General features: G+C 42.4%; 1 protein-coding gene across 3 annotated transcripts in view; it reads right to left on the reverse strand.

Annotated features, from left to right (window-relative positions):
* Positions 1 to 8254, reverse strand: part of REPS2 (RALBP1 associated Eps domain containing 2) — a 95273-nt gene extending 87019 nt beyond the window's left edge. The window contains exon 1 of one of the 3 annotated variants that reach the window (XR_012578909.1): positions 7783 to 8254. Coding sequence is in view for 2 of the 3 variants with exons in the window: in XM_074534665.1 (XP_074390766.1) it covers positions 7783 to 8001 (219 nt within the window). In the remaining variant the exon portion in view is untranslated. The remainder of the gene's footprint in view (positions 1 to 7782) is intronic. The other 2 variants (XM_074534665.1, XM_005484324.4) reach the window with 2 other exon arrangements.
* Between the last annotated feature and the right edge of the window lie 4927 nt (positions 8255 to 13181).

Below are 13181 nucleotides of genomic sequence, written 5' to 3' on the forward strand. Positions count from 1 at the left end.
GTACATTCAATTGAAAGGCTCACGCCAAAAACACCACTTGAAATTTATAATCATAATCATAATAATAAAGTAATGCTACAGACATTTGCTATCAGAAGTAGAATTCAGCTTCATGACTCATATCAGAGTGAGCAAGCAGACACCATGGGCCATGTTCAGACAGTTTGAATTCAAGCTCAGCCAAGTGTTTCCCAATAGCCAACACTAAACCTTCAGTGCCACCAAGGCAGTGGGAATTATGAGGCCCAAATCCAGCACTTTATTATGGCTCGGCCCAAAGGAGCATCTCCCCACTACTTCCTGACAGTGAAGGGGACCAACCCAGTCCTGCATGTTCAGACTGGGGGACTACACAGGTGCAGGGCTAAAATACTAGAACCAATATTTGCAGCTTTTTTGGATGGGGGAAAGACTGCAGGGCAGAAAAAAATCCTACAGACATAAAAATAAAGCAGAAGAAAACACTGAAGATGTGCTCTGGTAGTCAAGCTATCAAAAGCTACTCAAGACCCCCCATTTTTTTGCAGTGCTGAACATGGGGCACTGCTGTAGCTCTGCTCAGCAATGTGTGCTCCTTGTAAAGGCCTGCATGGCCCAAACAGGCGCAAGAGATAATTGGAACCACACTGTGCAACCTCAGAGTGGTTCTCAGCAGCCTGCTCCAGACCAGAGTGTGCCCAGGGTACAGAGGAGCACCTTCAACATCCCTCTGCAAATGTCCCACCCAGTCTGAAGCAACTGGCAGCACCAGGTGTCTGTACTACAACGTTTGCAGGGCAGATTTTTGGGAAAATAAGCTACTTAAAACATTATTTAAGTCCAAAGAGGTAAGACCCTCTAATTTCATAATTATCTAGATAAAGACTTGTCTTGTTAGTTGGTCATCATTAAAACAAGACTCTTATGTTTACAAAAAAAAAAAAATTACTGTAACATTTTGGCTCTTACCACAAAGTAATAATTTTAAATATATTTGCACAACCACATCACCTAATAAACATCTAAATACTTATTTTATAATAAGAATTCATTTAATTATTTAATTAATTATTTTATAATAAGAATTAATTTAATTCTTAATTATAATATGAAATTTGCTCCATTATAATTGTTAATAAGAGACACACCTACTTGTGTGGGTATGTAAGACATATGCAAAGTTAAATTTAGCCGAAAACTGGAATTTGTTTAAAAATACAATGTCTTCATCTGCTAAAAAACCAAAAGCTACACATTTCTCATATATACAAAGATTTGGAACTTTATAAACACATTTTGCCTTTCAAACACTTTGATAAATGAAGTAAATATAATTTACAGTTAATGATTTAGTTGATGATTTCTGGTCACTATCTCCTACCAGGTCACAGAACTAATGGATTTCATCCCACCAAAACTTTCCACCTCGTCATCCTATCTAAAAGACAGGAATAAAAAATAAAAATGAAATTTTAAAAAAATTATAAACAAAAATAAGTTATTCTCTACAGAGTTCTCAATTTTATGTAGTGTCACCCAATAATGCTGCTGCATATAATGGATAAAGAAAATATTCCCTCTGTTCAGGAAGAGGGGATTACTATATGCCCACAGTTGATTTTCTACTCCAGCAACCTTTTCTAGTTAATTATCCACTAACTCAGCTGTTAAACTGTTTGACTGTCTCAAAAGTTGAACTAGCACATATGGCTCATTAAAGTTTTATTTTACCATACTGTTGGTATGTTTAGATGTTAATACATCAAAGAATCTTGCTTTACAAATATTATATCAGATGTGTTTCTCAAATCATAGTATTTTAAATTTAAATAGGTCATTTATCCTGATTCCTTGCTTAAGAAATGTTTGTTCCATCTTTGATAATACATTTTTCAGCTCAGCTAAATTCATATTTTCAGACTTTATACTATCCCTCCTTCACAGGGGGTGCTTGAGCCAGATTCAGCCACTGAAGTGAATTGTGTTCAACATCTCCTTTGCAAAACAGACTGTGGCAACATCATCAATCTGTGTATAAACATCACAGTACTGACAGCAGAGTGCTGTAGATATACACAAGACTAGAAGAGGTTATACCCAACTGTTTGATGAACCCCACTGCACTTATGTAAGTACTATGACAAAACCACTTACTGAAACATAAAAATGCAAACCATTCTTCATTGTTCCCACCTCATACTGCAGCAACCTCTCATGAAGAAAGTTAACTCTTTTTCACCCCAGTGGATCTTCTTCCCTCATCCCTGTTGTATTATTTGAAATCACTGGACAGCAAAGCATTATTTTCTTGGCATATTCAATAACTAATTGACACTTGGCTGTTATGAGGGTTAATTACTGAAGGCTGCAGGCCCTGACCATCCCACTGGATGTCTGTGACAAGCAGGTCCAAGAGTCTGTTTTACAGTGTGATTTGAAACACACTTGGAAGGAATGGCTTCTACAAATCATCTACTGTGCATGTCAACACTGAGGCACTCAAAACTACTCATCTTGTAAGCAGAGACTATGAAGTGATAGTTTACATCATAAAAATAGTTTCAAGATGTATTAAGATCACCATTTTATATTTTTTAATGGAACACATCAGCAATATAGCTCCAGGTTAAGTTTTACCCTTTAGTTTGTTACAAGTTAGAAATTTTCTTAGTAACAATACTGCCGTAGCTTTTACATCTGGATTTTTTATTTTCCTACTTACATAAACACAAGTTTGCTTGTGATTCTAGAAAGGCAACGACAACTTAGGAGATTGTGGTCAGAAGCACTGACACTGAAATGTCAGTTTCCCTTTCCTCCTCTTGCTGCAGTGCTTACATGGTGATGTACCAGGCTTTTTCCTGACTCAAAGACGTCAGTAGGATGCAACTTCTCTCTAACACCACTTTTTTATGGATCAACTGTTCACTCAGCAAAATCACACAGCCAGCACAAACATAATGCCATGTTCTGTCAACAGCTGCAGCAAAGGGAACTTGATTTTTGTAAAGTAACACTGAGTCCAGACTTTCCTCACTCAAACAGCTCACATTGTAGCTGCCACAGCTCTTTTTCCTCTCTGCCTGTTCGAAGCTGACTGTTAGTTCCATCCCAGCTATCATGCAGGTAATAATTTATACTTAGGGAATTAAGAAAAACAAATTTCAGAAAGCCAATCCTTCCTGGCATTTTTCCAAAGAAATATCAACTTAACCATTTTTTTTAGTCTATTCACACTTCTGCTTTTGGAACATAATACAGTTAAAGTGTAGAGTTGTAGCTATAGAGACAAGGCACAATAAACACAAGTTAACTCACGAAGTCTGTGGAAGACAAGCACGACCGTTTGTCTGTGTTCCCTATTCACAGGGCTGGAAGGAGAGTCCCAGCTAAAAAATGCAGTGCCTGTACAGCTCCAGCATCACACAATTAGTACTTGTCATCCTTGGAGCTCAAAATAACACAGTGTGTTCGTTTGCAGAGGAAAGAATGCATTTTCTTAAGAAAATTGGATCTCTGTACTGATAGTGCCAAGTCCACCAATAAGATTAAGGTTTATGAAAGTGAGAATTAAAGATACTGCCAGACAACCAAGCGAGAATTAATAAGTTGGAAACTAATGAAAAGAAATATGCATTTTAGTGTAAATATTGAGTCCAATTCTGCTCCTCAATTTCTTAAGACAAAATATTCAGAGACAATAGTAATGTCAACAGACAGCAAAACTAGCACAAGGTACCTTGCCTTTGCTGATCAGAGGGCAGTGACTCTGTAAAGCATTATTTTATCTGAGATGCCTGCAGACATCAGCCCATTGTTAGCTGGCAGCCACCACAGGCACACTTGGGGTCCCAGACTCAAGCAGCAGAGGCTGAATGTACCTGCTGGTGGCCAGCTTCCAAACAGGGTCACAAATCAGCTGCCCCCAATGAGACTGCGCAAACCAGACGCTGTCAGCACCTGGCACAGCTGTCAGTGTGGGGTACTGACATCCAGTGCACTCAGGGAGCATAATCCAACAGATCTAACAAGGAATAGACCCAAACCCCCAGAGTTTGCCCACATGGCCACACAGACCTGTCTTAGTCATCCACTGATGACCAACAGTGGCGCCTCCTGCCTCCCTCCCTCACCTCTACTGTTTCCCCTCATTAGGAAGGTTACTGATACTGATCTATGTAACAAAGCATGCTGCAGGATCATTGATTTTTTTTGTGGGCCCAATGTGTTCAAAACATTTACTTTTTTCAATTTTTTTTCTTTGTAGAAATTCAGTTATTTTCTCCTTTGTTAGGAGCCTAAATCATCGGGAACACCATTTTCAACCTAGTCAACACATTTGCATTCATATAAATCCAGCAGATGCTGTTGAATTTCTTCTCATTCTGACACTCTGCATAAGTGCCTGGTGCATGACCAGCCTGCTCCTTCTCCTTCAACATAAATATTGTAAAAAATAAAAACAACCAGGACAGATCTTTCAGGCAAATAATTGCAAACATTTTGCAGAGTTACTTTAAATGCCCCTTGTAAAAGATCTGTCATAGGCTTTGTTCAAGTCTAAATACAATCTTAATAGCTCTGTCTTTAACCAAACAATATGTCTAGCCAAAGACTTCCAGTACACTGGGGAGGTATGATTATACAGTGCACAAAACCCATGCTGTTTTGTCCCTGTCATGCCCTTCTCTGTCCTATGAAGTGTCTGACATTTTTAATTTTAGTGCTAACTGCAACCTTTTTTCCAGAACTGAAATAACTTGCTGAGTTCATTGTTCGATGCTGTCTGTAAGTAAAGCAAAATCAGTACAAGCTCAGCTGAGCCCTACTGCCCAGCAGAATTGCTGCTTTTAATGAGCCTGGGTGTAATGAATCTGTGTTCAATCACTTCATTCTTAGCAAGACCCAGCACTCTCGGGTGCACGCCATCTGCTCCGACTGACCCGGCTGCTCTTGGATTTTTTCCATCTATTCCAGCATTTCCTCTTCTGCCACATGCTCTGGCATTCCCTACCTGCTCTCTGTTACCTAGCCCATTTCATCCATGTAACTTCTTGGATTAAGCCAACCAACCTTTAAACCAAACCAGAGCCTTGCCTGTTTGCTGTCTGAGAGCACCCACCTCTGCTTTTCCCTGAGGAACTGACATCCCAAAGAGCACTACTCCAGCCAGGATGCACCCACTGATTTTTGTCTTAACAGCAAACCCTGCCATTACAGGTAAGGAAGTGGAGGCAGATTTCCTGTGATGCTTGTGAGCATCATCCTGATGAGTAATAAATCTCAATCAGAGAGTATAAGGAAAAGTTCCTTCCTTCTCAAAGATTTATCCCACTTATCACACAAGTACAACTGAAGACAACAGCTCATGCTTGAGACTGCCACAGCACTAAATGTCACTTCTGGAAGCATCCTGATTTGGAAAACCACTCCTCAATGAATGCTTTGAAAATAAAAAGCTGCAAATTGCACATTGCTTACAAAACCATCCATAACTGTCTCTTGCAATAGCCCATGCAAGGCCAGAGAATTGTGTTAAGTACCTTCTGGACTGTGCTGGCTCTGCTTAGTAGAAATCCAGAATTGGTTTCCAAACCAAATCTCCCCATTTCTGACATGAATAAACTCAGCATGACCATTTCTCAGTCGGTCAGTAGGGATGCTGCCTGTATACAAAGCAGTAAAAGTGACAGATGGGGATTGTAAAAAGCATTAAAAAACCCCAAAAAATGTTTATACTCAAAAATTATTTCAAAGAAAGCATGCTATCTTAACCCAAATGAGCTGTCTTGGCCTAAAATAGGTGTTCCCTGTACTAGCAGAAAATGAATACCAGGAATCTCTGTGTATTGCTCCCCTAACTGATAGAATAGTAGGATTTTTTAATGGGAAAATATTCAATTGCATTTTTGGAATATAGTAAGATGAAACATCAGAAAAATATCTCAAATAACATTGTGGGATTTTTCCTATTAAAACATCCCCATTTGCAATTTATTCTTTTTAACTCATTCCATTAATTCATTTTTCCTGGAGTCTCAGTAAATGTAAGAATACCTGACAGGGTGAGTTCTGAGGACAGGCACACCAGCAATAGAGCAGAATGCCACTGTGATTAGTGCCCTATAAACATGAGGGGGAGGGAAGGAAGGAAAAAGAAAAACAGACCCAGATCCCACAGGACTTATTATCTGAATATTCCTGAAGCCAATTACAGGTTTCTTTGCCAGTAATGTTCTCACCACAGCATAAATATACCTGGAAATAATAGTTTAAAAAAAATCCTTGAATGTCAAAACCAACCAACCAACAAATCCAAAAACGAAATCCCCAAAACAAAACCAAAATCAATACCTCACCCTTTTCCAGGCTTAAATCGCACATTAGTACCAAAGCAACCCTGAAAACAAACTATGATAATAACACAATGATAAATTTCACTTAAATGATAGGGTAAGAAACTACATAGCTAAAATATGAGGTTTTTTCCATACTTTGAAAAATTAAGTGGCTATTTAGATAAGCCTTTTTATTTGAAATTAAATGTCCTGTTCTTCCTCTTTGCAAAAAGAGGAAAGAGGAAGAACACTCCTGGTGCTGGATCTATGCGAAATCTCTACTTTCACTACTCCCTTCACCTGCAAGACCAAGGTCACACTGTGGCTCAATACAAGGCAGTAATATAGTGCTTGGTAAGAATTTTGTTTAACTGATCTGGTAAAGAGCACAAATAGGAAGAAAAATATCCTTGAAACACCACAATTTTCCTTCAGAATCCCCTGTGCAATATGAATTTATATAACCCATTGTGAGATGAGCTGCCAGCTATCACGACAGCAGCAGAGCTCAGAACCTTTGGGCAGTGCCTAGGTACCTGATTTCCATTTCATTGTAACTTTCTCCTGCTTGATGAGTAAAACCTACTGAAGAACTAAATTCCTGGAAATAAAAGTTAAATTAATAAATAAATAAATAATCAGGAATCTCCTATCTCTGTTCAGGAAGTATGAGGTAAACTACAGTGTGTTAGTTAAATTACCAATCCGCAGGTGGAGAGGACCCAAGTCCGGTTCCTCCCTGTTCCGGGAAACCGGCTGGCACAAGCTTTCTGCCACCCCGGACAAGCTTTCCCTCAAAAAGCAGGAGGGCTCTGTGTTGCGGTGTGATGTCGGAAATAATTCCAATAGCTCTGCCCCACAGCCCCTGTTGGGTACACTTTGGGGCTCTGCTGCTCTTACCAGGGAGAGCCCCGCACTTCGCACCCTCTATTCGCGCTCAAGAACTGACAGAAAACACCGCAACATCATTTTACCCGCGGACTTTTTAACCGCTGAAACAACATTTAGGAAAGAGCCTTCAGTGGTAAACCAGGAATTTAGCACATGGCACGTCCTTTCATACAACTGCTTTTATGACTTTCGGGGCCCTTTTGAGAAAGGCGACGGCACCACCGACCTGACAGGGAGAGCCCGCGGGAGCGCAGCCCGGCACGGGGCGGCACCGAGGGGCAGGGTCGGCCCTCAGAACCCCTCGGAACCGCGGAGCGCTGCCCCGGCACTGCCAGCGCCGGTCGGGAGGAGGCAAGCAGGCACGGAGCAAGCCCAGCATCGCGGCACGGACCGGACCGGCCCCGCTCCGCTCTGCCCCGCCGCCGACAAGGCGCCCGCAGCCCCCAGCTTGCCAGCGGAGGCAGCGCCAGCCCCTCTCCCGAAGGGCTGCGGGAGCCGGTCCCGTCCCGCACCCTCCGAACCGCCCGCGCCCCGCAGCTCCGGGGGGAGCCGGACCGGAGAGCCCCGGACCCACCTGGTGCAGCGTGTCCGGGGGCAGCTGGGAGGCCCGGAACAGCTCGCCCACGCTGCTCCCCCCGGCGGCCGCCTCTGGGGGCGGGCAGCACCGCGAGAAGAGCTCGGAGTAGCGCTGCTGCTCGGTCTCGCTCAGGGGCAGCAGCAGACCCCCGGTGCCGGCGGCGGCAGCGGCGGCGGCTGCAGCGGGGCCGGAGCCCCCCGCCGGCCCCTGCTCCATGGCGGGGCGGCGCAGGCAGAGCCGCTCGGGCGGGCAGCGGGTGCCGCGCCGCCGGGGAGCGGGGGGACGGCCGGGGGGACGGGCGGCTGGGCGGGAGGTGTGGCGGGACCGGGGGCGGCGCCGCGCTGCGGCGGCGAAGGTGCAGTCCCCGCCCGGTGAGCTCCGCGCCGGCTCCGCAGTGCCCCGGCCGGCCCCGCCTCTGCCCTCCCGCGGCCCCTCCGGCTGCCGCCTGCGCTCCGGGCCTCCTGATCTTGCCCCGCTGCGCGACCGCCCTCACGGCGCTCAGCAGCGCACGGGCTTCTCCCCAGATCGCACAATCACGGAATGGCTTGGAGTGGAAGAGACCTCAAAGAACGTCTCGTTCCCACCTCCCTGCCGTGGGCAGGGACACCTCCCGCTGGACCAGGCTGCCCCATCCAGCGTGGCTTTGGGCACTGCCAGGGACGGGGCATCCCTCACCAGGAGCGTTCTCAACGTACCACCTGCTGCTGAACGTGCCTCGTGGGCAGCACAGAAAAGAAATGGCATCATTCGATACCCTGGAGTGAGTCCTAATCGATTAGCCACGACGGTTCGAGAGAGAAGCATCTCACCGTGTTCTCTCTCTAGTTTTTGCTTTAACGTGAAGGGCAAAGAGCCCCTTGTTCATGGAAATGAGATTCCTCTTTATTGCTCCTTTGTCAGTGGCACTGTAAATGTTCCGTTTACAAGTCGAGCAACACCTCAAAAGTCAGGCAGGTCACCAGCGAGGTGGGAGGGCTGGGGAGGTTGTTCCTCAGCCAGGAGGTTGGTTGTGTATCTCGTACTGTTTTTTGCAGCCTTTCTTCCCAGCAGTTCTTTAGGGAATTTCAAGGCATAAGCTAATCACAGATATTTACAAGGTGATCCTTGTAAATATCTCTGACTGATCCTTGTAAATATCTGTGACCCACAGAGGAGTCAACGAATTCTCTTCACAGCAGCTGTGGTGCATAGACATGGCCTGGTCCAGGAGAAATCAAACTACCTCTTGTTTGTTTCCATCCTGTACCATTAGCAATGTCAGGCCCGCAGTGTTACCTGTATTCCTGAATGCAAAACATTTGGGAAGTCAACGTGGTTTAATTTTTATATGCTTCTTTACTATTAATTCAGGGAAAAAATTGAAATCCAAATGTAATTATCTTACATAACAATTTTACTAAAAAATAGTTCAATTTATGATCTGTAAAGTCAAAAATAAAATTACTAGCTCATCACTTCTGTTCTTGCAAATCGAACATTGTTACCTCTTTTGAAAATTTTTTTAAGCTACTTTTATTATCTTCACACCACATATCTGTGCCTCCTTCTCACTTGCACAAAACATGCAAACTCTTAATTCCTCTAATCCAAATTGAAGATCTGTTCCTGCCTTCTCGATATGTGGAAAGCTGAATGGGTTGTTAGATACAGCTATTAGCAGGTGAATAATTGATATATGTGTTTAACGACAGAGTTTTATGGAGAAATCTTTTCTCTTTTAGGGACAGAAATTGTCATGGCATTTTCTCATTTTAAAACATATCGTTATGCAGGAGGGCAAGATTATTTCAGCAACTGAATCTTGTAGCCCAACTTAAAGTGGCAAATATCTGTAGTAGCACAAAACAAAAAAAAGCAAGTCCTCTTGAGAAGGCTCTGCAGAGCAGAGAGTGAATGACCCCATGACTGCAAGGAACATCACCTGGAGAGTCCTGAGATGTCACTGGCCTTTTCCTGTATCTCCAGCCAGGTACAAGGTGCTGCTCTGAGGATGTAGGACCATACCTAACTATTGCCATATTTAACTGTATGACTCTCATGATAAAATATCTTTCAACCCAGCTTATGGAAGAACAGCTGGCTTCCACGTGAACTTGAACAGGAGAGATGTTATCCCGACAAGCAAAAGAAAACACTGTCAGTCAATAGTTTGTGCTAATTGTGCATTTTCCTGTGCCTGAAAATGCTCCTTTGTAACTCACCAGCTCAATACTTGTGATGTCTCATCACAACGAGTACACCCTTTGCCAACACTCCAGCAGACACCATTTGATCTTGGTTGATGTATTAGCCAATTCTTCAAAGTTTTTCTAAGGTGGAACCTGGCAGGAGGATTTTGGAAACACACACGGTCCAGAACACAATAGTCTGTTTCACCAGCCACACCTCTTACTGCCAACACACACAGCTGCTTTTTTTTTTTTCTCCTTTGGACGTTTTTCTCTTCTTCCTTGACCTTTAAAACTTGCATTCCTCTCTCCACACAATCCACTCTCATCAGAAGTTACACAGTGGCTGTGTTCACAACCAGTCTGCCCCAGTGTTGGTATCTCCAACATGTTGTCTCCAGGACATGAAAGAGGTGAACCACCCTAAGCTGAGGGGGGAGGCAGGGAGCTCCGTGCTCTTGTGCCTGCAAGGTGTGTGTGAGCCCTGAGGTGCCCCTGGTGAGAGCTGACCACCCCTGTTCTCCTTTGGGGAATACAGGGGGTGGATGTTTAGGTGTCTGCCTGCTCCCTGCAGGTGTCCTGCACTCAGCAGTGCCAACCACACCGATTTACTCACTGCACCCACTGCTTATGGGGAGTTCTAACCCACCCCATGTGCCAGAGACACTTTCTCTGGTACAGTCCAGTGTGCCCTGTGCCATGACATTTATGGCCTTTGTGTGCCCTGAAGTTCTTGTGAGGGTACGTTAGTTCAGACTAAGAGGCACTTAATGATAACAAAAGCCATACAAATATCATAGGAAGAGATACTCAGCCTTCCTGTTTACATGGAAGTTGTGACATCACTACAGGTTACAAAGCTTCCCTACAACTAAGAAATGCTGCATGTCAGTATCAGACTCCAAACAATCCAAGTATTTATTTTTTGCTGGAAAAAATAGTAATATAAACTGAATTGAAATCTGACTTATCAAACTATGGCTTAGATCTGTGTGTGGTCCTCCTTCCCTCCCTCCCCACCCAACTAGTAATGCAATTACTTACTCTGAAGTCAGCCAGCAGCAGTCCTGCAAACAATTCTGTGATCACATGTGGGAGGAAGACAGAGGGTGCAGTAAAAAAAAAAAAAACAACCAAAACAAATAGTACTTCCAAAGATGTGCTAATGGAAATAACAGTAATATGGATGATAGGTATATTTTGGTTCAGGATATAAATTGGTATAAATTGCCATGACATAAAACATAACCTTCACTAAATAATTCTCTCAATATTTTAGTATTTAGGAGATTCTGGGAAATTTTATGTGAGCAGTATAACCAAACACTAGTCACTCAAATTAATGTGTTATTTATCAAGTCTTAGGATTGAGATCATGTCAGACTTGTCCTGGCCCAAAAGGCACGAGATCTGCATTCCAGCTGACAATGGAAACACTCCATATATTGCCAAGTAAAGCTTTGGAAACTCATGCAAATGGTTGGCTGGAAAACTGTGATTTAGCTTTTCCCAAACCAGCTTAAGTGAATCTCACCCACTATTCCTCATAACAATTCTTTTTATTTACTTTCTTTGCAAAATCAAAGAAGACTTTGATGGCAAGCAACTCGTGGGGCATGTTGTCTGACCTTGGTATCAGATATGCTTGGAATACACTTGACAGGCCTGCTGTTTAGTGTATAGATTCAGCATGCAAATGCTCATATTCTTCTTTGCATTGTTGCTTACATGAAGAGATCCTGTTTCTAAGAAGAACAGGAGAAATGCTTAATGAACTATACAATTTGATTCCCTGTTCTCCAGCTTGTTAACACTTTTAATGCATGAAAAAGACTAAGAAATAGTAACTGTTTTCTACTCTGACCAATTCACTGTTTTCAAAAATTAGATAGCATCATAATTTTCACATTGTGGAAGATGCAATTCCTGGCAGGTTGTTTGTTTTGTGTAAGCAACTGAGTACATAATGGAGAATTAGGGTTTGTGTCACAAAGTATTTTATAAATATTCATATATTAATTAGCTGGGAGGAGGGGAGGGAAGGAGGGAAAGAGGGCCACACACAGATCTAGGCCATACTTTCATAAGTCAAATTTCAATCCAGTTTACATAACTGACATTATTTTTTCTAGCAAACAATAAATACTTGAATTGTTTTGATTTACTGGTTGTAAAGTTTCTTTGTTCCAGGAAAGTTTTGTAACTTAAAATGATATTACAACTAGTTGTGTTTAGAGAGTCTTTTTATAAATCCTTTTATGAAGATTAATGCATATAGTATGAGCTTTAGTTGCAGAAGGCAAAGCCCATGCACACATCTTTGTAAGAGCAAGGAAAAAAAAAGTACAGTGCTTTTCAGGAAAGCACAGCCACATTTCCATTGATTTCTACCACAGTGCCTCCATTTTACTTCTTTTAAAATAATGGTTTCATGTGAAATTGAAAAATAATTAAGGTGCATGTTTGTTTTTAGTTTAGTTTAAGTTTTGAAATATCTACTTAACTTTTGTATTCTGCAGAAGCAAAAGGTCACTCAACAAACCAAGCACTAAAACATGTTGTTTCTCTATCATTTGTCCTTCAGCTTAGGAAATTCACAAAGCCTTCAGCCACTATTCAAACACCAGGTTTCACCCAAAACACACCAAACCTTACTTTGCAGGTTTGCATCCCCAAAGGTCCTATCATCAGACACTTGAATGCCTGAACCAAGAAATGCTGCCAGGGGAAAATCTATATAATCCCGTAAGTCCCACGCAGAAAAAAAAAAAAATAAAAATAAGTAAATAAATAAAGTAAAATAAGAACTTATTAATGTCTTCTCCCATACACACAAGATAAAATGTACAGCTTGCAATATATTCTGAAAGTTAACTCTATTCTCATGGACAAGGAGAGCAACACATGTTAGGCAGAAGGGGCTATTATAAGAACACAGGTGATAATTAAAGAAAATCTCTTAGTGCTTTGTGTGGCAGCTCATGTACCATTGCTTGTTTCTTTTAACCACCTGTTACTGGTAACCACACTCCTAAGTGAAAAATAATCACAGAAATGAGCAGAGACATTAATCACTGCAATGAAGCCATTAATGCAAAGCAAAATGCATATTTTCCATTTGAAGAAATAGCAAGTAAGAAAAAAGTCACTGCACATTTACTCATATGTGTGTCCTACAGCTACTCAAAATTTCACCTTCAGACTTGGAAACAAACTCTAGTAATTGTT

Source organism: Zonotrichia albicollis, chromosome 2 (assembly GCF_047830755.1).
Source record: "Zonotrichia albicollis isolate bZonAlb1 chromosome 2, bZonAlb1.hap1, whole genome shotgun sequence".
Classification (NCBI taxonomy): Eukaryota; Metazoa; Chordata; class Aves; order Passeriformes; family Passerellidae; genus Zonotrichia; species Zonotrichia albicollis.